The sequence below is a fragment of the Corvus kubaryi genome, unplaced genomic scaffold (assembly GCF_017639235.1).
Source record: "Corvus kubaryi isolate FWS band 111438036 unplaced genomic scaffold, C.kubaryi_AGA036_p1.0 66, whole genome shotgun sequence".
NCBI classification, from domain to species: Eukaryota; Metazoa; Chordata; class Aves; order Passeriformes; family Corvidae; genus Corvus; species Corvus kubaryi.
In genome coordinates this window covers 13,673,535-13,700,977 of record NW_024582054.1, presented here as the reverse complement: position 1 = coordinate 13,700,977, position 27,443 = coordinate 13,673,535, and the positions used below count along the sequence as shown (strand labels likewise).

At 53.7% G+C, this 27,443-nt stretch overlaps 3 protein-coding genes and 1 long non-coding RNA gene across 6 annotated transcripts in view; 2 read left to right on the top strand and 2 right to left on the bottom strand.

The window, feature by feature from the left end:
* LTBP2 (latent transforming growth factor beta binding protein 2) overlaps positions 1–18,819 on the top strand; it is a 68,923-nt gene extending 50,104 nt beyond the window's left edge. For all 3 annotated transcript variants that reach the window (XM_042047144.1, XM_042047143.1, XM_042047145.1), the window contains 22 exons: positions 1,566–1,605; positions 2,003–2,089; positions 3,138–3,263; positions 3,459–3,587; positions 3,991–4,110; positions 5,063–5,182; positions 5,391–5,513; positions 5,710–5,835; positions 8,203–8,325; positions 8,627–8,752; positions 8,850–8,972; positions 9,202–9,333; positions 10,522–10,647; positions 11,321–11,464; positions 11,738–11,929; positions 12,052–12,132; positions 12,740–12,868; positions 13,102–13,242; positions 13,488–13,655; positions 14,142–14,405; positions 14,634–14,783; positions 17,946–18,819. In XM_042047144.1, the coding sequence (XP_041903078.1) occupies positions 1,566–1,605; positions 2,003–2,089; positions 3,138–3,263; positions 3,459–3,587; positions 3,991–4,110; positions 5,063–5,182; positions 5,391–5,513; positions 5,710–5,835; positions 8,203–8,325; positions 8,627–8,752; positions 8,850–8,972; positions 9,202–9,333; positions 10,522–10,647; positions 11,321–11,464; positions 11,738–11,929; positions 12,052–12,132; positions 12,740–12,868; positions 13,102–13,242; positions 13,488–13,655; positions 14,142–14,405; positions 14,634–14,783; positions 17,946–18,112 (2,937 nt within the window). In that variant the 3' untranslated portion in view covers positions 18,113–18,819. The remainder of the gene's footprint in view (positions 1–1,565; positions 1,606–2,002; positions 2,090–3,137; positions 3,264–3,458; positions 3,588–3,990; positions 4,111–5,062; positions 5,183–5,390; positions 5,514–5,709; positions 5,836–8,202; positions 8,326–8,626; positions 8,753–8,849; positions 8,973–9,201; positions 9,334–10,521; positions 10,648–11,320; positions 11,465–11,737; positions 11,930–12,051; positions 12,133–12,739; positions 12,869–13,101; positions 13,243–13,487; positions 13,656–14,141; positions 14,406–14,633; positions 14,784–17,945) is intronic.
* A 616-nt stretch (positions 18,820–19,435) lies between these two features.
* Positions 19,436–21,540, bottom strand: NPC2 (NPC intracellular cholesterol transporter 2). Its single transcript, XM_042047147.1, has 4 exons — positions 21,407–21,540; positions 21,210–21,317; positions 20,846–21,018; positions 19,436–20,241 (listed from the first exon to the last, which is right to left on the bottom strand). Exons 1-4 carry the CDS (start codon positions 21,489–21,491, stop codon positions 20,155–20,157), a joined length of 453 nt encoding a protein of 150 aa, XP_041903081.1. The 5' UTR covers positions 21,492–21,540; the 3' UTR covers positions 19,436–20,154.
* A 2,183-nt stretch (positions 21,541–23,723) lies between these two features.
* On the bottom strand, positions 23,724–25,670 carry LOC121673635. Its single transcript, XR_006019265.1, has 2 exons — positions 25,430–25,670; positions 23,724–25,317 (listed from the first exon to the last, which is right to left on the bottom strand). It is a non-coding gene; the product is annotated as an uncharacterized LOC121673635 (long non-coding RNA).
* A 31-nt stretch (positions 25,671–25,701) lies between these two features.
* Positions 25,702–27,155, top strand: ISCA2 (iron-sulfur cluster assembly 2). The gene is made up of 4 exons (XM_042047146.1): positions 25,702–25,806; positions 25,973–26,141; positions 26,282–26,397; positions 26,589–27,155. The coding sequence occupies exons 1-4, from the start codon at positions 25,721–25,723 to the stop codon at positions 26,761–26,763; spliced, it is 546 nt and encodes a 181-aa protein (XP_041903080.1). The 5' UTR covers positions 25,702–25,720; the 3' UTR covers positions 26,764–27,155.
* Positions 27,156–27,443: the final 288 nt, after the last annotated feature.

The following is a 27,443-nucleotide window of genomic DNA, read 5'->3' as shown; positions in this document are numbered from 1 at the left end:
GGTGGTGAGACACTGGAACAGATTGCCCAGAGAAGTTGTGGATGCCCCAGCCCTGGAAGTTTTCAAGACCAAATTGCATGGGGCTTTGAGCCGCTGCTCTAGTAGAAGGTGTCCCTGCCCATGGCAGGGGGATGGAACTAGATGATCTTTAAAGTCCCTTCCAGCCCAAAACTTTCTATGATTCTATTCCTGCTTATACTCTTTTACTGTTCAGCCAGGCAGGTATGTGAATTATGGATCCAGCCGTGTCTATACTGCATCTCACAGGGATTGAAGCTCTAGACAGGAGGGATTATCCACAATGAACTCAATCCTAAAGAGCAAAAGGGTGAATTACAGCAAGGATCTATCCCACTATAAAAGAACACCAAGGAGAATTTTGCTTTGAAATTCTGGTCTATGCTGCATATTCAAGTTTGCTGTGCTTTCACTAACTTTGGTGAATATCAGCTGTACTTACACAGCTGAGGTGTGGTCGCTCACTGTCAGCCTGGCCTGGCTGTAGGGCTGGTGGGCAGCAGGCTAAGAGGAACTGCTGTAGTCAGCTTTGGGCGTGCTTCTCTCATGGAGTCCAGGGTCCTGCTCAACCCCAGCTCACAGCCAGCTCTCCCTGTGTTGAGCTGGGTGCAGCAGAAACACCACTGGAGCAGTCAGGGCAGGGGTCTCCAACACTGGCTGTGTGAATTCATCCTGTCTGGTGGAAGCAGCCTGGGGACTGATTTTCTGCTAGGCTCTTCCAGGGCTGTGTTTCTTTATTGTGAGTCTCACTTGAAAAATGTGTGCCTCTTGATCCCTGCTGTCAGTAGAGGTTTGGCCATATCTCTCCTGAGCATCTCTGTGCCCTCTCGCTATATCAGCTCATCCCTCAGACATACTTGCAGCACCTCTGAGGGAAGGGACAGCACTGCTATTGTCACTGCTTCATAAACATGAAGTGACTTGGCTCAAGTACATGGGGGAAATCTCAAGACAGGGCAGAAATTTGAACCAAAGCTTCCAAATGTGAAGTCTGGAACTTATATTGTTCAGCTGCCTGTTTTCTTCACCAATTGTGGAAAGCTCCATGGAGCAGAGACTCAGCACTCAGGTCGTGCTCCAGCATTTCCTTTGGCAGCCATAGGTTTGCCAGGAGGGGATGCTGAGAAAAAGCTTCTAGCACAAGGCACCCCTCTGGTAGGTAGCACTCTTGAGGCAGGTCAAAGGAGCAGCTGTCCTCAGCCCTCCAGAGCCGCCGGTGACAATGGCAAGTATTCACCATGCCTGGATGACCTTCCTGGCCACTTGAGGAGGTGCCTGCCTGGTAGCAGTGCCCTGGTTTCACCTGAAGAGTGTGCTGGCATGGTCCCTCTGTGGGCAGTCCCCGGGGCATGGCCTGAAGATGTGTTTTGCCCAGGATGATGTGCTCAGGACCAAGTGGCCCTGCCAAATGCACCCAGCTGGGGCAGCTTCTCTTCCTAGGATGGTGGTCTTGGGAAGAAAGAGGAGCCAGGAGGTGGGTGGAAAAACATCTCAGGGGTGCTGCATCCCAGTTCTATGCACAAGAATCCTATGTTTCTGTCCCTCAGGGCACTGCTGATACCACTGCAGAGCCTGCCATGCGCAGAGGTGAGTGCCAGACTGGTGGGAAGGCAGGGTGTTTGTGGGGAAGAGAACGGGGGAGTGAGGAAAGCGGGGAGACTGGGAGCTGCCTTCTCTGCATGGCAGCCCCCAGTGCTGGGCAGAACAGGCTCCTGGCTGGGCTGGCTGGGGGCAGCACAGAGGACCCCTATCACACTGGGTGGCTGATGTGGGGCTCTAGGAACGTGGGGAGGTGATGAATACCCAGCAGGGTGAAGGAGGCTGTGTTCAATAAGATGATAGGGTTGCTGCAACCACCCTGCAGCCCCTTCCCATGTTCTCTTTTGGTGCTGTGGTTGCCAGGACAGCCAGCACAGGTAAACCTTGGGCGGGCACCTCTACCTGGGATCAGGTAGCTTAACTTATCTCTCTTCTCCTTCCACAGCAGAGGAAGAGGAGTTCCGGCATGGTGCTCGTCAGCCTGGCCCCACTACCACCTGGGATGCTGCTGCTCCAACACAGGTGCCAGCAGGTGTGTGTGTGTGTCCACCGCTCTTGGGGATTTCTTGCCTCTCTTTGCCTAGCGCTACAGCGAAATGATGTCCTAAGCTCTGCCCAGGGGCTCTCTCCCTTAACCAGTCTGTTTGTTTGCCCACATGCCTCCCTTGACTTCCAAAAGAAGAGTCCCTGCCCTGCCACTCTTGTCCCAGCCTGGGCCCAGCTGCTGCCAGCCAGGGAAACCTGGCCAGCCGTGGGGAGTCACAAGAGCCAACCTGTGTGGGGAACAAAGTGCTCGCATCTCTGAGTCCTTCCCCGCCTGCACTCCCTTGCCCGGCGCAGCGGTGGCTGCCGAGGAGGGGAATCACGCACCCGCTCCGGTGGCTTTGGCGCCGTGCCCCTGCCGTGGCGTGAGCTGACTCATCGGGAAGGGGGAGCGCAGGGGGAGGCATGTGGCTCCCGGGGCGGCTTGTTTACTGCGCCGGAAACAAGGGAACTGTTGTTCCAGGGTTGCTTAAGTGTCTGGAAGTGTGGCCCCTGCCCTGCGCCGGGGGCTGGAGCACCTTGGGGAGCAGGCCTGGCGGAGGCACCTTGCTGAGGAATGCGTCTTCCTCAATAGCCTGTTGTTTGGGGTTGGGCTGCCCCCCCACTCCCCCCGGCTGGCTCGATGCCGAGGGGTGTGTGGTGCCTCGCTGCCCCTTCACTGCTGCCTGTGCTCGGCTTAGCCGGGTGGTGCGGGGCGGGGGGGCCCTGCTGTCACCCCAAAAGGAACCCCGTCACAGGTGTCAGGCTTTGCTGCCAGTTCTATTTCAAGGCATGGGGCTGCAGTGCAGGTGAGCCGTATAGGGCACTGGGGCATCCCAGCTCAGGCCAGAGGAGCCCGAGGAGGTGGCAGGGTCTGCTGTGTCCTCCCTGCTGCCCCGTGAGTGCAGGCAGCCTGAAGAAGGAGAGGAGCAGGCTCAGCATCACTCTCCAAGAAGGGAAAAAGCAGCCTCCTGGTATGGTGCTTGGGACACAAAGCAGACACTAGATTTCATGCACCGTTTTGGTGCTGCTCCCAACACTCTGCTCTCTCCTCGCAGGGGTCAGTGGCTGTGCCTCCTCACCCTTATCCTGTGGAGCTGGTGCTTGTGTTCTCACCCCAGAGGGATACAGCTGCTTGTGCCACCCTGGTTACACCTTGGACCCCAGCCGCCTCCACTGCATTGGTAGGTTGGCAATTGATGGTTAGACTGCTCAGCCTTCTGGGCCTCAAGAGCCCATTCAGTCCTTCAGGCCATTGGGGGAAGGTCTTCTGGCAGCTCTGCTGAGGCCCTGCCCATCTGCTGCACGGCAGGGCTGGCAGGGGGCTGCAGGCAGCTGCAGGTGGTGACTGCTGGTCTTCCTTCCCTGCCTGGCTGTAGATGAAGATGAGTGTCTGAAAGACCCTTGTGCTGGGAAAGGTCGCTGCATCAATAGTGTGGGCTCCTATTTCTGCCTCTGCTACTCTGGGTACACCCTGGCTGTCTCAGCGGGCAAGCAGAGCTGTGAGGGTAAGTAGTGTTTACCCAGCACAAGGCTGCCATCTCTCCAGGGCCTTCTTGTTCTCTCACCCTCACGCCCTCTCATGACTGTGCACATACACATGCACTCATGCACACACATGTGCACATGCACACCCTCCCTTCCCACAGGCCTGCCCGTGGACAGCTTAATCCATGGGGATTGCTTAGGGGTAGGACCTTGCCCATGATGATCTGGGCAGGAGTCAGTGATGCCAGCCCTGATCCCTGCTTCACGGCAAGGGGGATGCTAAGGCAGATGGGGGATAGAGGAGAGCCTCAGCACAGATCCCTTGGGTAGAGCCAGCTGCAGGTGGAGCAGGTCCTCTCCTGCACCCAGCCTTCCTGACACTGGTGGGGGAAGACTCAGAACTGTCTTCTTGTGTGTTGGCAGACCGAGATGAATGTGAGCAGCCTTCTATCTGCCGAGGACAGCGATGCATCAACACACCCGGCTCCTACCACTGCCAGTGCAAGGAAGGCTTTACCATGGGCCCCAGAGGACAGTGTGAAGGTGAAGCTTGCTGCTCCCGGTTTTCCTGCCACTCCAACCCACCCTGTGTATGGCTGAACACCTCCTTTTCTCATCACTCCATGTCTCCTCCTGTAAGGGAGGTAGGACACCCCCACATTTGTCTGCCCTGTGCCCACTCCAAGGACTGCCTGTCCTCTCCTTTGACTGCAGGAGGAACAGGTTTTCCTGGGCAGAGGGAATGGAGTTCTCCCAAGATCTCTCCCACCTCTCCATGGAGTTCCCTAATGACCAGCCCATTCCAGCTTCCCATTATGGGAGGACATGCCTATATATTTTCATGCCACCTTGGCTCTGTCACAAAATTGTCATGCTGGCAGGTAGACTGAAGGGAGAGCAGGCTGCAGAGGCTCAGGCCACCCATCCCCACTGCATCCCATTCACATGGCAAGACCCGGGCCGCCCTTCAGAGCTTTCACCCTTGTGAACATAGGATGTGCCTGATCAAAAATTCCCCTTTCTCAATAGCTCATCCCCATCACAGAGTGGGAGGCTATTTTAGGAGGCAGTACAGGAAACAGGGCATGCACAGAATGCTGCTTCCCCCACACGGCCTCCAGAAAGCACTTGCCTTAAGGACAACTGAGCTGGAGGTTGCATCCTAATCGCAGTTATGAAACGCCCTGATGAGCCAGTCCTGCACAGATGTTCTCTGATCCCCTTCTCTGCCCATGCACATTCCTGGCTTTGGCAACATCCTGCAGCAGTGAGTTTTGCTGCTGACTTATGTCAGCCCTCAGGTGTGGGTGTAGGATCCTGAGGGATAGGTGGGACCATAAGAAGTTCTGTCTAAGCCCCGGCAAACTCATCTCAACTCCTATTGGGTATCACTGTACCCTGGAGGGAAACTCTGAGGATCCAGCTGGAGAGGATACATTGGAGTCTGCTGCACTGTTTACCTTTGGGAGCCTGAAAGAACTGTGTTTCTTGGCAGACGTCAACGAGTGCCTGGATCCCAGCTCTTGCCCCAGTGGGAGATGTGTCAATACACTAGGATCCTACAAGTGTGTCAGCTGTGGGGGTGGCTACCGGCCCAGGAACGGGAGATGTATTGGTGAGAAATTTGGGCTGCCTCTGGGCAGCACCCTTATGCCCCACGGCAGTGCTCCCTGTAAGCCTCAAAAGGAGCAGGGGCACAGGCGGCATCCTTCCCCTGCAGGCAGCCAGCCTGTTTGGCCAGGGCATATTGCACTCATAGCATGTGCAGAGGGAGTGCCCTGAGCACCCTCCCATGCCATGTTGCCTTCTGCTGCATCACACAGATGTGGATGAATGTCTTGTGGAGGGGACTTGTGCTCATGGACTGTGTGTCAACCTGGATGGCTCCTTCCGCTGTTCCTGCTACCGAGGCTACGAGGTGGCACCTGATGGGAAGAGCTGCCAAGGTACTAGGGAGCCACGAGTCCAGACACTCTGAAGTGTCACACACTCAGTCCAGAGGTTTCCCTAGGCTCTCCCCGAGCACTTGGCTCTGCCTGAGTCCTGGCCAGCTTGCTGGCTGGTTCCCCAAGCACATGTGCCCTTGGTCATGGTTGCTCTGCATTTTTTCCACTTATGCCACTCTCCCTCGTGTTTATGCAGACATCGATGAATGCACCGCCCAGGCTGCCTGTCCCTCCGGACTCTGCCTCAATACCGAGGGCTCCTATTCCTGCACGTCTTGTGACACCGGCTATACTGTCTCCAGAGATGGCAGCATGTGTGAAGGTATCCCTTCTTCAGGAACAGAGGCACGGGTGCTGGAGGAATTGAGGGAAGAGACATTGCCATAGCTGGGTTACTGGTGGGGCAGGAGGACTTCTTTAGCCTCAGGATCCTTTTCCAGCTCTTTAGTTTCCTGTTCAGCAGAGAGCATGGAAGGCTGTGAGCAGATGTCGCTTGGAGCAGCACGAAGCTGATTGTGCTCACACAGGAAAGGAACGGGGGGAAGGACTCATGGACTAATGATGATCTAGGAGATGCTGACAAAGGCCAGAGGAGTACAGGAGGCCTGGAAACATTGTAGAGTTGTGTGCTGTTTAGTTCAGAACTGTGTGCCTGGGAGCATATACTTCAAATGTAGGTCTTCAACAGAAGGAGAAACTTTGGGTCCACAGCCGATGGGAGAGACTGTGGGCACCCAGGTTTCATCATTTTTCCCCAGCCCCTAATGTAACTTGGACATGTTTAAAGGGAAAGCTTAGATCAAGGGCTGTGCTGTGCAGGGGATGCTGGCAGAGAGTTAAGAGCAGTATTGGTTTGTGTTGGTTGCTGAGACATGAGAGTGCTCAGTCCCAGCTTTAGAGCTGAACTGCCCCAGCACAAGCAGGAAGACTCCCTCTCTGATGGCTGACTGTGGAGGATATCCTGGGCTTGAGATGGCTTGATGCAAATTCCCTGTTTGGAGCAAGGGAAGGGAAAGGGCAGAGCTGGCAAAGGTATTTGTTTAAAGAATGGCCACGTGCTGAGAATTTATCTCTGGAGCACTGCAGAGCTCTGCAGCCTGCACGTAGCTGGCAAATGGAAGATCTTGCCTTTGATGTGACTCTCAGAAGGATCCCCCTGTATGGGGGCCTCCAGGGTGGGAGGAGAGGGAAGTTTTCCTCCCTTAATTCTTCTCTGTTTCGAGGTCTGAGAAAGCCAATGTGAAATGAACTTATTTTCCATTTGATTTTTGGGTGTGATGGAAGAGCTGTGGTTTGATGCCTTACATCTGCCCTCCCCTTTTCCCAGGACTCACATGAGCTGCCCCATCTCAGCCACCTTGCCCCAGCCATTTCATGAGGGCATCTTATCAGGGTTTGATACTGTTTGGGTCACACTGACCTGATGGCAGGATGGCATGTTCCTCCCTGCCTCGGCTGGTGGCCTTGTCTATGGATTGAAGTTTCATATTTGAAAAATGATAAGGGTTTTGTGATAGTTTTTTTGTAAATAAACTAGGTTTTGGTTCCTCTCCAGAAGGATTCAATAATACTGCTACTTGCAGCCCTTTGAGACTGAAAAGCTGGGAATCCTGCCTTGAGGCCACAGGGAGTGATGCTCTTTGTGCCTGTGGCATGCTCAGTGCTCTGCAGAGGGGAAAATGTTCCTCCCTACCCTCAGAAGCTGCCAATCTCAGGGCTTTACCTCCTGTCTGTGCAGTGTTCTCCAGTGCTTGCCCCTACCTCAAGGGCTACAGGCAATCTGCTGGCATCTCGCAGCCCTCTGTGCAAGGGAAGGTGTCCCTCTCTCCTCTGCTGTGAGCAAAATCCTCAGAGTGCCAGCAGATTCTGGCCCAGGCCTGGGAGAGTTGGGTGAGAGAGGGTTTGTGGAGAGCTCTGCAGTTGGGTAAGAGTTGTTGTAGGCCCCTGGACAGCTCTCCCATGAGAAGGACATTGTAAGCCAGTCTGGCAAGTGGGAAGGCAGAGCCTTAGAAGGTAGGGCTGGTGCTGCATTGCTTTCCTGGTGTTTGCTCTTGTGCAGTTGGCTGAAGAGAGGAGTTGTCAGCAGCTCTGACTCTGCACTGGCCTCTTGGTGGTTGTTGTACCCAGAGCAGAGTTCTGCTGGAGATGGTCTCTGGGATTAGCGGTATCCCTGTGCTCACAGAATCACAGAATGTCCAAAGTTGGAGGGAACCTCTGGAGGTCATCTCATCCAACCCACTGCTCAAGCAGAGCCACCAAGATTTGTCTGCCCAGGACTACATCCAGATAGTTTTTCAGTATCTCCAAAAAGGGAGACTCCACAGTGTCTTTGGGCAACCTAGGCCAGTACTCTGCTACTGTCACAGTAAGAGAGTGTTCAGGCAGGACCTCCTGTGTTTCAGCTTGTGCCCCTTGCCTCTGGTCCTGTCACTGGGCACCACTGACTTGGTGCTGGGATAGTGTTTTTCTGGTCCCTGTGATGGAAGGAAGTGAAGATTCTGGGATGAATCTGCACACCCTGGTAACAGGGAGTCTGTGCCCTCTTCTCACTGTGACGGGATGGTCTAGGAGGGCAGCTCAAACCCACTTTGCAGGCCAACATCTGGGTGATGCTTCTCTGGATGGGGATCTTCCCCAGTGGTGGAAAGAGCTGGGGCCTCACTCTGTGCTGTGCCCTTTCTCTTGGCAGATGTGGATGAGTGTGAGGACCCTGCTGTTCAGTGCCTGGGGGGAGAGTGCAGAAACACACCAGGCTCCTATGAGTGTCACTGCCAGACTGGCTTTGAGCTCATCAATGGCACCGTGTGTCAAGGTACGAACCCAATCCATGCAGCCCTCTGGGTCCTGCACATACTGGATCCTCTTCTTTCTCAGCAGGGAGGATGCCAGTGCCAAGGCAAGTGATGCCACCATGCATGCCACATCCATAAGGCTGTAGTCATATCCAGGCTCACCATGGACAGGGAAGATCTCTGTTTCCATGATGAAAAAAATGGGGCCAGGAGCCCTTTGAGGGCTGCCTGTAAGAGATTGGGAACAGGGAATCCATGTGGCTTTGGTGAAGGATGTACCTCAGGGCTGGGTGCATGGTCCTGATTCTGCTCCCTCTGCAGATGTGAATGAGTGCCTGAACAGTGAGATCTGTGGTCCCAATGGCGAATGTCTCAACAGTCATGGATCCTACTTCTGCATTTGTGCTCCTGGCTTCTCAAATGTGGCTGGCAGAGTCAGCTGCCAAGGTGAGTTGGAGGGTGGCAGGGACAGACCTTAGGTCCTGCCCTCTGCTTCCTGCCCTGCTGTGAGATCCAGGTTGATGTTTTTGTCTTGATTTCACAGATGTGGATGAATGTGCAGACAAGTCCCTGTGCTCGCAAGGCCAGTGTCTGAACACGGAAGGCTCCTACAGGTGTCTGTGTGAAAATGGATTCAAACACTCCCAGGAGACTGATGATTGCGTCGGTGAGAGCTCATTGCTGGAGAGATCAGCCTCCCAGAATTTGAGGGGATGAATAAAGCCAGTGCAGGGGGGAGGGCAGTTCTGCTCCCAGCACTCAAAGTTGCTGGTGACTTGTAAGGAGGACTAGCATTGGTTCAAGGCCTCTGGCCAACTGAAGCAGACCCAGGTGCTGTATTGAACCAGCAGGGTCCCCATCTGACCATCGTCATCCCTTTGCTCTCCTCCCTGCAGACGTGGATGAGTGTAAAGAATATGGGGATGCCATCTGCGGCACATGGCGGTGCCAGAACAGCCTGGGCTCCTACCGTTGTATCATGGGCTGCCAGCCTGGCTTCCACTGGACACCCCTGGGTGACTGCATTGGTGAGTACAGCCCTGGGTCTCCCTATCCCTCTCTCTGGCAGGAACAGGATGGTTATGGGACATCTCTGCCAGAGGCACAGGGGAGGAGAAGGAGGAGGAGGAGGAGGAAGAGGAGGAGGAGGAGGAAATGTGTGGCTGGTGGGGAGGCAGATAATGCTGAGAGTTTGTTTTCTTGGCTGTGCTGCCTGCTTTCGTCTAGACTTCTCTCTTCCTGGCATCTGGAACAGACACCGCATTGTGCTGCTTTCCGCTTGGGGAGACTCCTGGGCAGGTTGCAGCCATTCCAGGCTTGGGGCTGGACTGCAGCTCCCTGTAAGCTATGTTTGCTGGGGCCAGTGCCAGTCACCTGCCTGGCAGGCCTGGGTGAGGGGAAAGGCTGCTGGTACCAGTGCCTGCTAGGCTGGAGAGTCTGGGTTTGAAGCCCAGGCTCCAGCAAAGAGAAAAGAGCAAAGGGGTTTCTGCAGTTTTTGAGGCTCCCCCCAGCTCAGGGAAGGCTGCAGCAGGGAGGAACTGCTGCCGGCCACTGGGCTCTGGGCTGCAGTAAGGCTCAGCCTTAGCATGTAAAGCTGCTTCCTGGTCTTGGGAACCATGGGCTGTGGACACATAGCTGCTATGACTGCTTCAAGAAAACTTCCATGCAGCAGTTGGAGGGTAACAGGATGCAGACAGCAGGGCTGTAAACCTGCCCTCTGTAAGCAGAGAACCCAGCTTTGATTGTCCAACCCCATAGCATATAGCACTTGGAGAAGGACCAGGTCAAGAAGAATGGAGCAGGAGGGTATCATCCTATACATCTGCACTTGCCTCACGCACTTCAGCTGCATGCTTGTATCTCCTGCCAATGTGAGCCTGTAGGCTCTGTGTCCCTTTACACCTCTGCAGGAAACTGCTACCCTCAGTCACTTCTGACTGTCACCTCCCATGCTTCCCATCAATTTCCCATTCCTGCCCTGCCCCTATTGCTCTATTCACATGGCCTCTTTGCAGCTCTGAGTGTTGCAGGAAGGTTCTCTTAACATGCACACTTATAGCAAGGTAAGTGACTGGAGCAGCCAGACCCAGTTGCTCACATCAACGGAATGCCCATCCCAGCCCCAGATGCTGGGGTCAGAGCAGAAGGGCCTGAGTAGGGGTGTCCATTGGGAAAAGTGGGGTCTAGGACAGTTCCTGTTCTTGGCTTTGCTGCAGACATTGATGAATGTGCCAACGAGACGCTGTGCGGGAGCCATGGCTTCTGCGAGAACTCAGACGGCTCCTTCCGCTGCCTCTGTGACCGCGGCTATGAGAGCTCACCCTCCGGGCACTACTGTATTGGTAAGTCTGCCAGGATCACTTTGCCAGTCAGTAAAGGAGAGCCATTGGCAGATGCCAGGCTGGCGTCCCTGCTGTGTGATGGCTCCCAGACCACAGACAGGGACTGCACTCACGCACTGAGAATCACACACATGGACGGGGCAGCTCATGGAGTCAAAACCCCTCCCCTTATCACAGCAGATTTTGGGATTGCAAAGGACCGGGCTCTGAAAAAGTGAGTGTTTCCCAGTGAACATGGAGCCCTTTTCTGTCCAGGTGGAAAGGCGGTCCTTGGGGGATAGAGGCACTGAAGGTGCTAGAGAGGTGCTTTAATGGGTGCCTGTAGAGAACAGGCAGGGTGTATTATGAAAAAGCCCTGAGCAGCCTGGTGGGTTCCTATAACTGACCCTGCTTTGATCAGGTGGTTGGACTGGAGACCTCCAAACCTAGATGATTCTGTGATCTAGCAACCCACTGGATTTTAGCAAGCTGGAGTTCAGGCTCTGAATCCACTAAGAGAAGGGCATGAGGCTCCTGCCACACTTGTGTTGAGCTGCAGTGTGAACACAGTTCTCAGCTGTCCCTAGCAGCTGTCATTTCCCTACTGCAGGGTAACCTCATGCTGCAGACCGTGCACAGGCTGCCCATGCAGAGGCAGGACTCCTGCTGCCCACTGTTACCCCTTGCTTTGCAGATGTGAATGAGTGTGAACTGATGGTCGCCGTGTGCGGAACTGCACTTTGCGAGAATGTGGAGGGATCCTTCCTGTGCCTCTGCCCCAGTGACCACGAGGAGTACGACACAGAGGCAGGGCAGTGCAAGCCCCAAGCTGCCATGGGTGAGTAGGCAACTAGGACAGAGCATGGGTGGCAGCTAGAGCAGGAGCATGGTAGCCCTGGCTGGGGTGACATAAAGATGAGGGGCTGACAGGGCTGTACAAGCCTTCACAGATATGGGCAAGTTTTTGTCTGGGGAGAGCTCAGAAGCCTCAAAGTGAGGACCTGGGAAGGCTACACTGCTGGTGATGGGTGTGCTCTGGGACCTCCTAGGTATGGGATGCTGCGTTGGGGTGCCAAGGACCCCATCCTGTCCCTGCTCTGCTGTCTTCTAGAGGGCTCCGACACACACGCAGCCCACCCCTCTGACAGTGCAGAGCGCAAGCAGTGTTACTACCACATCAGTGACGTTCGCCTGTGTGACAGCGTCCTGGCCAAGAACATCACTAAGGAGGAGTGCTGTTGTACTGTGGGGGCAGCCTGGGGTGACAACTGTGAGACTTACCCCTGCCCCATCCCAGGCACAGGTAGGACTGTGGCCCCACCACACCCAGCAGGGCCAGTGCTCTGCCTGCCAGCTCCACCTTGATTGCACTAACGAGCTGCATCTTTTCTTTCCGTCTCCTCTTGGCATCTGTATCTTGGTCAGTGGAGTACCAGGAGATATGCCCTCTTGGGAAGGGCTATATTCCCCAGAAAGATCTGCTCTCAGGAAAAGTCTCTTTCACAGGTACTAGCACCATTTTCTTTCATTTCTTCCCGGGGGAAGAGTGAGAGCACTATGTAAAGCCCTGCATGAAAAAGCATTGACAGAACTATCTCCCCAGGCCTGTTGTGAAGGATGCTAACATCCTGCTGCTGTTTTCCTCATTCCAGAGAAATGCCAGATTGCCAGTATCGTTGGGCTGGAAGTGCCCCTCCTGCCAGTCCTGCCTTGTTGCTGGCAGTGATTCTTGGTCCAAATCTCTCATTATGAACCAGGGAAGGGGACCATTAAGACACAGCTCTTCCAGTTACTGATCAGATCTCCCAATGGCCAGCTCAGTCAGTCTTTGGCACTTTACCTCCATGGGGGTTGTGTTCTTGAGACACACATGAATTTCCTGTTTGTGAAAGTGTCCTATTCCCCACCATCCCTCCTCCTGCTCTGCCTGGGAGTGCTTCCCCCTCTGTTCCCAAGCATGGGGCCTGTGAGAGAGGTGGGGGGCTCACTTGGGGACCTGTCAGTGATCCAGGCAAGGTGCTGTGATGGCTTTCTGCAGGTATAGCACCCAGCCCACCTTGCTTCCATGGCTCTGCTTCCTGAGACACTTGCCCTCCCTCCATCCCTCTTTCAGACATGGACGAGTGTGAGATATTTGGCTCTGAGTTCTGCCGCAATGGACAGTGTTTGAACACGGTGCCGGGCTACAAGTGCTTCTGCCGTACAGGATACTTCTATGACTCCAGCAGGCTTGAGTGTGTTGGTAAGATGGCCTCAAAGAGCAGTGGGCACCCCACTGCGCACGGAGGGACAGCTGTGCTGCTGCACCCCGACTTGTCCCTGCTAGGCCAGGTGTAGGTAACAGGCTTCCTGGGCCCTCCTGGGGAACAAGAGAGGGGGGCCTGAGGCCCCTGAGGTCCCTGTTTGGGCAGGGAAAGGGTCACATTGCTCATGTCTGCCAGCCTGAAACCTTGCTCTGTCCTTGTGTGTGGGCAGATCAGGATGAGTGTCAGAACGAAGTGTACTGCATCAACGGTGAGTGTCTGAACACAGAAGGCTCCTACCACTGCTTCTGCAGCCTCCCTCTTGTGCTGGATGCCACTGGCAACCGGTGTGTGAATTTCTCCAGCAGGGCAGGTGAGCCTGATCCCCCACTACAGCACACCTTTGCCCCACACATCCTGCCCCATGGCTGAGTCCTCCAAGAGGGAGCAGTGGGTGGGGATGTGGTGTCTGACTGAAGTGTTTCAGCACCAGCACAAGGTGCAGCTGGGGCGGGGAGGGGGCAGGAGCTGGGGCACATGGTCATCCCTCTTGGGACAAGACGGACAGGCACTCTTCTGGATGATTTTCATGGCATCCTTTGCTTGTGTCACTCACAGATGCCTTGGAGGAGTATGAAATCCACCTGGATGTCTGCTGGCAGACCGTTGCTGACTACATCTGCCAAGACCTGCTACATGGCCAGCAGACCACATACACCGAGTGCTGCTGCCGGCTTGGTGAAGCCTGGGGCCAGAACTGCGCACTTTGTCCCCACAGGTCCTCCGGTAAGTGGGGCGGCATGGGCAAGCATCTCCCAGCAGGGGTGGGAATGGGCTGGGCTGCTGCTTGTCATGTCGTGCAGGTCTGCTGCATAAGGTCTCTGCATTGCTTGAACCAGCCCAAGGAGTAACCCCCCCCACATTTCTCCAGGGCTGAGCTGCACCAGTGGGTAGAATGTACCTGAAATTGGTTTGCAGTGAGTCCAAGGTATTTAGGGGGAAAGTTGAACCTGTTGCTTCTGCGCAGGTTAGGAGGTAGTTGCAGCTGGGGATGGGAGCACCCTGGGAAGTGGGGTTCTTGCTGCTCAAGGACTTGCTGGCCCCAGACAGGAGCTAGTCTTCTTGACAATCGACAAACTACAGAGCTGCAGCTTTGGAGGGCACTGAATGCAGGCCTGGCTCACCTGACGCAGTATGGATGCACACCCTCTGGCCATATAGTGGACCTTGAGCCGGGCTGCACTGACCCTTCCTTTTCCTCATCACCTGCAGCTGATTTTGCTTTCCTGTGTAATGGGGCCAGTGAAGGCAGTGAGAGAGGGGCTGAGCTCCGAGAACGACCTAGGTATGAGTATGGACCGGGCTTGGAAGATCCCCACTATGGCCTTCCCAGCCCCTACTACAACTACCTGGAGTCTGAGTACGGAAACCCCGACGCTGGTTTCCCTCGGAGGGAACCCAGCAGTGAGTTTCGTGGCAGCCCTTTCCACCATGGCCCAGCGCGGTCTCCACCCCGCTACCTGCCCAGCCAAGCTGGTGAGTATTGGAGGCACAGGGAAGTGCCTTCCCACCCAGACTGTGTCCATGGGGACTGCCTGGCAGTTCCCACCCTGGCCAGGCTGCTCCAGGCTTGGAGCAAGCTCTGTTCCTGGCTGTTCTGAGTCAGTCCTGGCGCCACCAGCACTGTCCTGCTGCACACCCGATATCCCCTTTGCAGCTGGGCTGAGGCTCATCCTGCTCTGACCCCCCCTTGCCGCCCTCCAGGCCTCTACGAGGGCTTCGAGGGGCTGCAGGCAGAGGAGTGCGGGATCCTCAGCGGCTGCGAGAACGGGCGCTGCGTGCGCGTCCCGGAGGGATACACCTGCGACTGCTTCGACGGCTTCCAGCTGGACATGACCCGCATGGCCTGCGTGGGTGAGTGAGGCCTCGCGTCCCCTGGCCGCGGCTGCTCCCTGCCGGTGCCATCCAGGACGGCAGCAGGAGCAGTCCCGCTCCCCTTCTGATGCCTTCCCATACGGCTGGGAGGGCCCTCGTGGAAGTTCAGCCTGCCACTTTCTGCTGGCAGCTAGGTAAGAGCAGCTCTGGGCATCACCTAGAGCGGCTGATGTCTCCTGTCTTCTCATACCAATCTTGTACATCACAAGCCATAGTTACTGTGATTAATGTCCTCTACATTCACCACTGCCCTGGTGAAATTCCTCACTTTCCACCCTGCCCTATGAGACACAGTTTCTAAATCTTCTCTCTGCATTTCCTCTATATCCCTATGCCATGTCTCCATCCTTTTCACATTATATCTCTCCAAGCCAGCTGAGACCTCAGGCAGTCAACAGAGCAGATGAAGACCCTCTTTTTCCTTAGGCATGGCACTTACTCCAACTCATACAATGGTGCAGCTTCTTCATACAGAACACATGGTCTCTACTACCCCAAGTGCAGCTGTGCAAAATGTCTGTCTGAGATGTTACGCCCTCTTCTGTATTTGTGCACTGTTTCCCTTTCCTTGGCCATAGTGCTTTGCATTTGCCTTCAGTGAATTTTGTCTGGTTGAATTTGGACCACTTCTCCCAGAGTAAGTCTGAACCCTGCAAAGTGCTTGCAGTCTGCTGCCACACACATACATTTTATAAGCATGGGGATTCTTCCTTCATCCACCCTAATGACAACATTTGCATGGAGTAGGGGTAAGGACAGACAGCTGCAGCCTGTGCATTAAAGAGCTTTTACTGTAAAGCCAGGCATTGCTAATTGTCTTTGAGTGCAGCTATGTGGTCCATTGTGCAATTGCCACAGTTTAATCTAGAGAGTATTTTCTCAATCTGTTTGAATGTGTCATGTGAGAGTGTGTTGAAATCCTCACCGTGGCCAAGGCACATCATATCCACCACTTCTCCCTTATCTGACAGGCCAGTTATCAGGTCAGGGAAGAGAACCAGATTGGCTTAATGTAATCAGGCCTTAACTGATCTGCACTAGCTATTTAATGATCCTCTTATCCTTTAGAGGGTTATGACCTAATCACTTACAAACCTGAACTGCTTAGGGGTGAGCAGACTAATTCTGGATATTCCCTTCTCTGTTTTTGAAGATGGTTACGAGATTTATCCTTTGTTGCTTCTCTGAGGCCTCCTTTATGCTCCCATCTCAGAGACAACTGTCAACTTTTCAGGAACTGCAGGCAGCATTAAGCATGTGAACTCATGTTGCTGCAAACCTTTATGGATGTGACTGCTTTATATCTGGTTGTTGAACCTCTCCATCACAGTGTGGCCTTTCCCTCCCTGTGCTCTGGCACCCTTGTTTAAACACTTTGAACATGGTCTGTGCCCTATCTGATCACCATGAGTGTTTCTATGATGGCTGGAACAAAGCCTGTGTTAGCTGCTCCAGCCAGATCGACTGGCTTTTGTTTCCTCTGTCGATAAGAAGTAGACTTGCATTCCCTATTGTTTCCTGCTCACATATTTATGGAGCCTTTGCTTGTTGCCTTTTCTATCCTGAACTAACTAGCCCTCATTTTACACTGGAGCCTGGTTTTTTTCCTTTCAGTTCTGGTTGGTTCTTAGTCATCCCCATGTTTTTACCTTGCTGACTTCAGGCTTTTAGAATACTCCTGCAGCTGCTGCAGCACTTTCCCTCTCACTTCCCTATGGGGACAGCTTACTGGTGCCCTGTAAGGTGGGCTGTGTGCCCCCACCCCTGCCCAAGTGGGCAAACTCCAGGATTTGGTGCAGACTGCTAGCACTACTCTGTTGCTTCTGGCTTTTGGGTCTCTCTGGGCTGAACTTTCCTTTTTTTCTCCTCTCGATTTGGTGCCCAGATCAGCCTGCCTGCTCTTTCAGCTTTTACTTTCCCTTGCTTCTGAGGCTGCAAAGCACATCTCCCTTGATGTGCCTAAATTTTCCTTGGGCTTCCAAGCGAGCCATCCTGTTCATGGCAATATCTGGTCTTGAGGTTTAGTGCAAGTCCACAGTGTCAGTTTAACAATTGGTTTGGCTGTGTGTGAAGACTACCCTGTTCCTCAAGCTCTCTCTTCTCATGTTTCCTCTCTCTCCTTCTTCTTCCTGTGACTGCTGTGCTTTCTCTTACCTCCCTGAAAGTTTTGCTTCCAGCATCTCTCCCTGGAGTTACACTTACCTTTCTTTGTCAGATGGCCCCCTCCACCTATGCTAGAGATAACCCGAGGTCCCTGGGGTGACAGAGCACTTTGGTCTTCCTGGGGTCCAGTGGCCACTGCTGGGGCGTTCTCTCTCCCTTGGGTGGGAACCCATCAGCTGCTCCCCATTTCCTGCTGATCAGTGGGGGTTGAGTCTGGAGTTTGTGGTCAGAGAGGTTGGACCTGCCTTGGTAGGTGAGGATTTGGTCTCTGGAGGTCCTGTGGGTGCAAACAACGGTTCTGGGGTTGAACATGGGTGCTCTGTCCAGCTCATGGCCCCACCACAAGTTGATGTATCTCAGGCAGGGTGTCTGGGTGAGTACCTTTAGCAGAGCCGACCTGTCACAGTAGGGCAGCTGCTGTAGGGCTCACATGCACACTCCAGTCTGACAAGCTGGCCAACTGAGCCCTTTGGCACAGTTTGCAGGTTAATAAAATAAGCTGTTGTTTGTGCAGCACGAAGTCCCTCTGTGTTTTGGTCCTGGAGATGATAATCAGCCTCTCAGGGCCACCATCATTTGTCTGGTTGACCTTGTTGGATCAGAAAAGGGCATTTTCCAAGGCTAGAGGTGGCCTTTTCCCCAGATCTCAAGCTATTACAACTTGTTAGACAAAAGCTGCTAACCAGGGAGTGTCACCAGCTATGGAGCATGGAGGAGCTATTATCTGGTTTGCATGGGGTAGGGTTCAGTACTGTGCTGGAGGATACTGGAGATGCCACCCTTGGATACTACAGATGCTCTGCAGATATGCTGAGGGCATGAGAGGCTGGTGGGGACATCCTAGAGGTACTAGTTGGGGGACAGTGCCGGCAGAACCTGTGTGGGAGAGCATGGGGGGATGGCAGGGGCACAAGGAGATGGCTGTGCGCTGGGACTACTCACTGTGCCATCAGCTCAGGCCAATCCTTCTCCTTGCAGATATCAACGAGTGTGAGGAGGTGGGCAGCCCTGAGCCCCTGTGCCGAGGTGGCACCTGCGAGAACACAGAGGGCTCCTACCGCTGCCAATGTTTGCCGGGCTATGTGGCCCTGGCCCGGTCACACCACTGCGTGCCCCAGACAGCCCAGAACCCAGCAGTTGCGTAGCTCTAGGACAGCAGGGGTGAGGGTGCTCACCTGTGCATGGCTCTGGGACCTGGGAGCACAGAGAAAGGCCCCCCCGGGGCTGTGGGGGCTTCGCGGCTCTCTGTTCCTTCCCCTTCGAAGTGCACAACTTCCCCGCCACCTCTCTCTACAGGTCAGGGCTGAGCTCCCAGCCTCTGCACCCCTCTTGGCCCTGCCAGCCCCTGCTCTTCCTGCAGCAGAGTCCACTCCAGCCCTCAGTACCTGTCACATTGCCCTGTGTCATGGAGGCTCACAGGACACCTTCCCTTGCCACACAGCTCCAGCCTCTCCCCCTCACCCTGCCAAGAAAGGGGGCTCATCTCCCTGCCCCTGCTGCACTGACCTAGTGACAAGCCTTACCCACACCGCAGGTGCTGGCCTCACTCCTTGTGAAGCGTCCAGCCCCCAGGCCAGAGCTTTAAGATGGGGGTTCCACCCCAGCTTTCTAGAGCTGCTGCCTAACCTTGGGGTATGGGAGAGAAGCCTGAGGGGCCCCAGGGCCAGCTCTCCCTGTGGCCTTTAGCCCCATACTTTGTGCCCCATGCTGGCTGGGCAGGGGGAAGGGGAGCAGGTCCAGCTTCCTTTCTGTAAAGTTGTTGGTGATTATTTTTTTTTTAACCGAGTCTGCTGGAAACTTCTCTCATGTTGTTAAATAAAACATTTATTTTGGGCCCCTGTGGCTCAAGACACTGGGGCTTGTCAGAACCATGCTTGTCTTGCCTCTGCCAAGGGCAGAGCCATCCCACTTTAATTCTTAGCCCTCTCAGCTGACACATATCCAGAACAGAGAGCTTTGCCAGGCCAAATCCTCAGCCCAACACCAGTGGCAGGAACCAACTCCAGTCCCTGCAGACAGCACCGAAGTTATAGCTGCTCACACCCTGCCTTGTTCTCACACAAGGGGGCTGCAGTTCCCACATGAAAAAGTGTAGTTACTGCAGTTAGTAAGAGCTCTCTGGCAGGTCTGGGAGTTGTTTTTCCAGCCCCATAGAGCCTTCAGTATAAAGACCTTTACCTACGCTGCAGCAAGCAAGGCTGCCTTCTACACCATCACCTCTTCAGGGAGCCTTTGCACAATTTCAAGACTGCATAGGACTAGCAAGGCAGGAGCACAGCCAGACATTGCCAGCTGGAGGCCAGCAACAGAGATGTTTGGTTGCTTCCAGGCCATCCACACTTGGGCCAGCATACCACTTCTATTTATGCCTTCAGATAAGAAGTAAGACCAGCCGAACCCCAACTAGAAGATGCCCAGCCACTCTTCTTTTCCTCCTGCTCTTCTTCACTCATAGAATACAACACAAGCAGATTTTGTCTAGCCTTTATTAAAAGGAAAGTTATAAAAAGAGATTCAAGAGCTTGCACCAGCTCCAAGTTAGTAGTAGTGCAAACCATTGGTTAGAGAAAGAATCATCCCTGCAGAGACATTGAACGCCATTTGGCTTTGCATCCACAAAAAGGAAGTTTTCCCAGCTGGAGTCCTGCTGGCTTGAGCAGAGGCCCAGGACAGAGCAGGCTGTCAGCTCAGGGAAAGACTCCTCTCCTTCCCTCTGCTTCAGCTGCATGGATAGCAAATGCAGGTCCCAGGGGCGTCCTGATCACAATAGAGCAGGAGAAACATGGGAGGGTGGATGCAGCCAGCATTCTAGAAGAGGCACTGAAGGGTTACCAGGTAGCAGCTCAGACAATAGCCAGGTTCATCGCTGAGAAATTCCTTTGTGAGGACAGACAGCTTCACGTCGAACAGATAAAGTGCCTCCACAGAGCAGCTGGAGGATGATGCTCAGTCACTCCTGCAGCAGACACTACTGTCCCTCAAAGCTGCTAGAAGAGCACCCCAGGGGTGTCACCTAAACACAGTAAGAGCACTCTGCCCATGGCTGATCTTGCAAGGAACGCAGTGCTGGCTGCTCAGAGGCTGCAGAGCTCTGAAGGAAGCAGTAAGAAATGCTTATTATATAAAAGAATTTGGCCTGTGTTGTTTCTGGTTTCCCCTCCCCAAGCCCTACTCATGGCAGGGCTCCTCAGGTGGTAATCTGCACTGGTATCTTCCAGCAGAACAACATCTGGTCCTGGTCATCTACCAGCTCCCACTTCACAATCAGTTTAATCTGAAAGAGAGAGGAGAAAGGAAGACAAGAATGTTCAGGAAATCTTAAGGCAAGGGCATGGGGAGAAAAGTAGTCACTTGTGTGCAACAAGGAGGTCCTGGGAGCTCTTCACAAAGAGGACAGAGCTGGGGCATTGCCCTTGCGTGCAGCAGGTGGGCCATGCTCATGCAGCGATTCCTGGAGTACCATCTAAGAATGGAGGGCTCAGTTGCATGACACACACTGCACCTGGATTCCCACTCCCTGAGAAAGTAGAGTGGAAACAACCTGCAGCATCCCCAGCTAAACTGCACTTCAGTCGAGCACCCCCAGTCTGTGAGCATTCAGCTGCATGCAGCAGGCTCTAGTGGGAAGCACAGCACAGGAAGATACTGGAGCAGCTGAAGTCACTTCTCAGCAGCTGGAACTAGCTGCTTCCTTTGCTGGGTCTGTCCCAAAGTGAGAACTTGAAACTAGAGTCATACAGCAGAAAGAACACCAGACTGCCTATGGAGTCTACTCTCTCTCAACAGAACAAGGTGTCTTCACTTAAAGGCAGGTGGTGAGACTACCCCAGTAGTCTCAGGCAGTAGCTGAGCAGCTGACCAGCTGCCTGCATACTTACACTGGGGTACTCGCTCTTCACAGGGAGTTTATTCAGGTAGCTGTAGGAATGGCCCTTCTGAATGGGGCACTGGATCCCGGACTTGCATCCATCAGGCTCAGGAATAGGGAAGGGTACGTCCACATGCAGCATCTCCCCGTATACCCGTGCTTTACTGCCCTGGCTCTCGATCTCTGCAAAACACGGAGTACACATGTATACCTCACACCCTGCCCTTCACGTACCCTAGAGGCTGCAAGAACACAACTCAGGGACACTTCCTCCCACCCAGATACATCTCCAGGCGCCCATCTCCCCTCCCAGCAGTGGGACACAGAAGGGATCACCTGCCCCTGCCCACTCCCGCTGGGGATGTGCTCCTTACTGCTGGCGAAGGTGACGTTGATGCTGTAGGATGTCCCCTTGTGGAGCAGGCAGGGCTGAGTGGGGCAGGGGCTCACGTTCACCTCCTGGATGCTGCCGTCTATGGAACCTGCAAGTAAGAGTCGGGATTACCGGGCAGTCTCCGCCTGCTGCCGCACTCCTCCCGCTGCTCCGCAGCCGCGGGCCGGAGCCACTCACCGCAGTCAACGAAGCGGAGGGGCTCGGCCAGGGCGGTGGCGGCGGCGCCCAGCGCCAGGAGCAGGGCGAGCGGGGACAACACCATGGCGGCAGCGGGCACGGTGGCAGCGGCGGCGACTCCCCGGTGTCACATGAGCGCGGCGGCCCCGCCCGCCGGTCAGCTGGGGCGGGCCCCGCCCGCGGGGCCGGGCCGGATCACTGCGCGCTCCCGGGGTCGGGACCGCCCGCCCCCGCCGCCGTGGCTCAGGGCAAGGCTGCAGCCGGGGAGAGGACGGCGGGAGCGCCGCTGTGACAGCGGGCAACAGGACAGCCCGAGCGTGGTGGTGGTGTGCTGGAACTACAGCCCGTGGACAGACTAGACAGCCAGCCAGACACCGTCTCCAAAAGCGCTGGAACTGGATATTTCCACTCCTGGGCTGTCCTGGGACAGTCAGTGTCAAAGGCAGCAGCCGGAGGACAGGCTCAGATACAGGCAGTACCATGGGCCGGGAAGTTCTTCTGCTGCCCTTACTGAAAGGGGAAAAAACATAAAGCCCATAAAACTGCTGTAGTAGACTAGTCCGTGGCCTTGTTCATACATATCCCATACCTCGTGTTCTGCATGTTGAAAGCCGTTTGCGTAACGTGAGTGCCAAGAGTTACATCTGCTGAGTACCTGGCGTGGCTGCCACCTTTCAGAGAGCACACACACGTCAGTCCCGTTTCTCAAACTCGTGAATTGTCAGAGACTCCCTGCTTTGTGCTGTGGATGCCAAGACAAACCAGACGATGCTTCAGAAAGCATTTGACCCAAGGTAAAGTTTACAGCTTTTCACCAATTTCACATGGTAGTAACTTTTAGCCTTTCTGGGATCATGTCAGAACACAGTAGAGAGGCATGTGAGTGCTGATTTGGTAGGAATGCGGCAGAGCTGACACAGCATCCCCACTTCAGACCTCTGTCCCAGTGAGGTGTCTGCCCGCTCAGCTGCAGCTGCACAGCCAAGTGACTCAGAGGTGGCACCACACGCTTTGCTCAGGCCCTCTGCAAAGGGTGTCACATCAGAAAGGTGTGTGGAACTTTTTAATTTTTTTTTAAAGATTTCGAATAAGCATTCAGTTTCCAAAGGCATGCATACCAGGGTGCTTACAGCAGCCCTATGGAAAAAAAACCCCACTCTCAAAAAACTCCTGCTGAGACTAAGCCATGTATTTAAGCCCACCTAGCACACTTTATAACTGACCCAGATAAAGGCTTTTCCTTGCGCATGCCCTTCAAAAGTCTTCCCTTATCCTTCAAGTCTTACAGATGGTAAACAAAGCTGCCTATCTGACTGCTGCTAACAGAACTGCAGTCAGGTCAGAGCAACACCATAAAGTGCCGTCAGATATTACCAGGATAAGTAGTGCTTGGAATTTGCTTGGGAACAAATTCCACAGTCCATTAAATCAGGATGCCTTCCTGTGAAACCACTCACCCTGTATCTTTGCTTCACAGATGCTTTTACATAGTGGCAGTGACTATATCCATACAAGTCAACACATATTTCAAAGTCTGTGAACTAAAAATATTGAATCTGGGATCAAAATTAACTTGTCTATTTCCCCTCCCTGCACCCCAAACTGGAGTAATAAAAAGCCATAAGTCTGTAAATCCACAGCCAAGGCCTTTACAGAAGAAAGAAGCAGAAACCTTCTGCCCAAGGTTTTTAGCTGATATCATACACTACCATGGTGTCAGTTTTGCAATAACATTACTAAAGCTTAAATTCCTCAGGGCAGCACAAGCATCTTGGGCCAAACAGACCTTGCTTTTAGGCACATGTCCCCTGTGACATCTGATAACAGGCATAAGCCTCCAGGTTCCCTTGGAACCAAACATTGCTTAAGAAAGATTCAAATCAACTTTAGGCTGGTCTCATTATTTTGCAGATGGAGGTCCTTTCAGATTACCAACATCACAGGGAGCTTATCCTGCAGAAACACCAGGGGAAAAGGCTAAGAAAGCTGGCAGAGACATTCTTTCCAGCAAGACTGATACTCAAGTTCTTAATTTTTGTAGTTCAACCAACTCTATTACATGAGGAAAAAGCATGATGTTCCACTTCATCAAATATCTACACCTGATTAATCCAAATCCCTCTAACAGCACTGCACTTGCAGCTCACTAAACAGATGCGCTTGCAGGCACTACAGCGTCAGTGAATACAGCAGGCAGGTTCTCAAGAAGATCCACATACAGAGACTAATCAATTTAACTGTTCTTTCAGCCAGAACATGCTCATTTTGCTACAGATTGTCAGAATTCACATTTAAATTCATCACATCCACTCTTGCATTCAACACCACACCAGAGGTTTTATTATCACCAGTTTCTGAAGTACTGAAACAATTTTAGTTTCCCTTCAAAATAGATACAAGATTATTTTAGCATCATATTTCAGAGGAGAAAAGAGCAAAATATCTAGTGAATTCAGCTCTCAGACAAATCTTTTCAATACAGTGTGCTTAAAGAGAGCTAAACAAACTCTCCAAACCAAGACACCACAAACCAGAGTAAGAACAGGAAATCAAAGCACAAACTTAAAACCAGCTTATGTCCAGCTATCAGGAATGACCAACAAAATCAGAGCCCAGGAAGGAAGAAAAACTAGACTTTAACTCCGTGAATAAAAAAGCAACCAACCATCCCTGTACCACATAGCTGACTAAAGGAGAAAATGGCCAGTGGTAAGAGATGCAAGGGAGTAGCTGTTCTCCTTAGTTACACCCGCCTTCCCTTGTCACACCAAAAACCTGTCCCCAGCACCTGAGTCCTCAGCACAGCGGATTATTAATTATATTGACTGAGGGATGCTAGCTGGCCTTCTTCTCATTCTTTCAGTCTGCAGGAATCATCTCAGCAATGAGAAGCTACTTGCCACACTTCTGACACACCACCAGTAAAAATGAAGGCAACTATAAAGTGTCTGGTTTTTGGGGCTACATCCATTCTCCAAAAGGTGTTCACAGTGAATACAGCCACAACATGGAGAAATGCAGCAAGATCAATCTAACACACCCTACAGGAGTAGGAAAGCCAATGCAATATGGAAAGAAATCAGGCATGATCCCTCCTTGCCTTTTCTCCCAGGAGGTTTTCATTCCCTCCTCCAAGGTGCCAGCTTTTGGGATGCCACACTGATAATAATCAATAAACACTCCAATACGTTTTTATTTGAACATTCAGTGTTCCCATATCCCTGATGAGGATTCATCAACTACTGCAGGTACCTGCATTAGTACCACTCGTGCTGGGACCCTGCCTGTGATACTCCCCTGGCTTTATCCTAGCATCATTAGAGCTAACCCAGGAGTAAGCAAACTTGAACAGCTCAAACCAGTCTTTATTTACATGCTCAGGATGGAACACATAAGTAAAAGCACGTGGTTACAGAAGCATCACCATGCTTGGAGCAGGATGGTGAGAAAGCAAACTGTGACAAGGTCCTGAAGTCCCGTGATGGTAAATCACCCCCTCCTGCTGGGATGACAGGTTTTCTTCCACCAGTCTTCCACACAGTCACTGTATGACTCTCCGCAGGCCTGGCTAGGGCTGAGGAACAGGATTCCTCCCACAGAAGCACATGAAGAAGAAAGAGATACAGACTCTTTTAACCACGAGTGCATCCGTGATCGACCGGTCAGACCACTGTCACACGGCAGACGACCAGGAGGAGCTTAAATCACCGTGGGAGGGCAGCGTGCCCCGGGCGGTCGTAGGGGCCCACCTCGAGTCGGGTGAGCCCTGCCGGGCCCGGGGCCTCCTCCCAGCCTTGCTGCGGTGGGAGGAGAGGGACGATGCGGGTGTGAGGCAGAGCACAATCAGCAGCGCCGGGCCAAGCGCTCGAACGAAGGAAGACTGTCCTCCACCTTCTGAGCTAAGCCCCCACCTGATAAAGGAGAGCAAACCAGAAAAGCCGGGATCATGGAAAAACCCTAAAAACCCTCAGCCCTGGCCCCATGTTTGCTCTTCTGCCTGCCCCAACTCCCCTGCGGCGGCACCTCGATCCTTCTCTGGGTTCTGCTCAGGACAAACAACCTCACGGCCAATCCCGGGACAAGCATGCCCTGACGGACAGCGCTCGCTGTTCATTACTGTTCAGTGCTTCATGGCTGCGAACACCCCCAGAGCGAACGGCAGCTTCGTGCGAAGTTCCAGCGCCTGTAAATTGTTTACCGAGGCCAAGGCCAAACACTGCCCGCGAAAGGCCACCCCCGCCCCGCTGACGCAGCGCCCAGAGCCCGCCCGGTGTGGGCGCGGCCGCTCCCGCCCGCCGCGGCCGCACTTCCGCCATGGCGGCGGGGCGGGGCTGGGCCGGCATGGCGGCGCCGGCGGCGCTGCGGCGGTGGTGGATGTTGGCGGTGGGCGGCCGGACGAGGTACCGTTCCCTTGAGCACTCGGCCCCTTGGACCCTCTCTCGGGGACACGGAACGTCCCTGCTGCACGGCAGGGGTTGGTGGCCGCAGGGGCCGGGCCCGCCGCCCGCTCTGGCGGCGCGGCGCGGACCCCTCTGAGGCGCCCCCTTTCCCTTCTCCTCGAGGCAGCTGGTGTCCCGCTTCGCCGTGCCCAGGCCGAGCGCTGCCCAGGCCCCCGGCCGGCCCTGCCCTCGCAGCTGGCTCCCTGCTGCGCTGGGCGTCGTCCGTCTCCGAGCCGGGCCCGACGGAGAGCGGCCCTAGCGAAGGACAGGTCTTTCTCAGCGAGAGCTGCGTGAAGGTGGGGACTCTCGGAGGGGCTCGGGTGTCTATGGGAGGGTTTCCACACTGCCTGCCCTGCCGTCGCGCAGGGGAGATGTTTGAATGTTCACCAGTTTGTTCAGCAGGCATTTTAATCTTCTTCCTTTTATTTATTTGCAGAGGCTGCTGGAAATCGCAGAAGGATCAGAGTTTCTCAGGCTGCAGGTGGAAGGAGGTGGCTGCTCTGGCTTCCAGTACAAGTTTTCCTTGGACACAGTTATCAATCCTGATGACAGGCAAGGACAAAGGAGCGTTGTGGTGGTCAGGTGTTACTGTTCTTGGCAAAAATGGCAGGAGGGGGATGTGTGAGATGATGGTACCTTACATTGAAGGGAAGAAGCCTGTGAAATAAGGAGCATGCTGAGGTTGCACTTCTCTGTAAGGTCTTTGGCACAGTTGATGGTTAAATATGCTGCTTTTTTTGCAGGGTGTTTGAGCAAGGTGGTGCCCGAGTGGTTGTGGATGTGGACAGCCTGGCCTTTGTGAAAGGTTCCATGGTGGACTTCAGCCAAGAGCTGATTCGAAGCTCCTTCCAGGTGGTGAGCAACCCCCAGGCAGAGAAGGGTTGCTCATGTGGGACTTCCTTCTCTGTCAAGTTCTGACTGGACTTGCCATGGATGGACACTGTTTGCAGACCCTTTTGGCAGTCTCCAGAGGGTTTATGTTTGTTCTTTTCCCTGCTGCTCCCTCTCATCTCCCTTACCCTGTGACACAGCTGTTACACATTACTGCAGCTGTGTGTGTGTTTGCACTGAGCCTGCCTCCAAGACTTGTTGGCCTTCCCTTCAGAAACGATGAAGTAACCATGAGCACGCACCCAGGAGCATCTTCAGCGCCTTGTGAACCACTGGCCAGGTGGTGCTGACTTGCCTGGCCTCTCCTGAATGTGGAACTACCTAATTGTCTCTGCGAGAGAAGGCTGTACATATATATATATATGTGTGTGTGTGTGTGTTTATCAAAAGTTCTTACTTATAAAAGTCTATGAGATTGATTGGTATTGTTAGTGCATTTACATGTGGGTAGAATCTGGGTTCTTTCAGGCTAATGTTGCTTATTCCATGTCTTCCAAGTGAATGGGACTTGGAGTGTTTCTCACGTGTACCTCCCAGGGTTGCTGGCCCCCCACTGCCCAGCTTACAGTGGGCTTTTCCAGATACTTTGCTCTTTTCTTGCTGAACAGGATTCTCTTGGTCCCAGGAACCTATGGTGGCTTTGCTGTAAGTTCCTGGGATGATGGTTTTTATTTGTTCAGAGTAAGTGAAACCAAAAAATTTGAGAT

What these genes read in the sequence shown, in the direction of transcription:
- ISCA2 (XM_042047146.1), top strand. Translation starts at nt 25,721, where the DNA reads ATGGCGGCGGGGCGGGGCTGGGCCGGCATGGCGGCGCCGGCGGCGCTG. An exon ending in TCAGCGAGAGCTGCGTGAAG is followed by an intron (nt 26,142 to 26,281) that starts GTGGGGACTCTC and finishes ATTTATTTGCAG; the next exon opens with AGGCTGCTGGAAATCGCAGA. An exon ending in GTTATCAATCCTGATGACAG is followed by an intron (nt 26,398 to 26,588) that starts GCAAGGACAAAG and finishes CTTTTTTTGCAG; the next exon opens with GGTGTTTGAGCAAGGTGGTG.
- NPC2 (XM_042047147.1), bottom strand. Translation starts at nt 21,491, where the DNA reads ATGGTGTTGTCCCCGCTCGCCCTGCTCCTGGCGCTGGGCGCCGCCGCC. An exon ending in CCTCCGCTTCGTTGACTGCG is followed by an intron (nt 21,318 to 21,406) that starts GTGAGTGGCTCC and finishes TCTTACTTGCAG; the next exon opens with GTTCCATAGACGGCAGCATC. An exon ending in CAACGTCACCTTCGCCAGCA is followed by an intron (nt 21,019 to 21,209) that starts GTAAGGAGCACA and finishes CGTGTTTTGCAG; the next exon opens with AGATCGAGAGCCAGGGCAGT.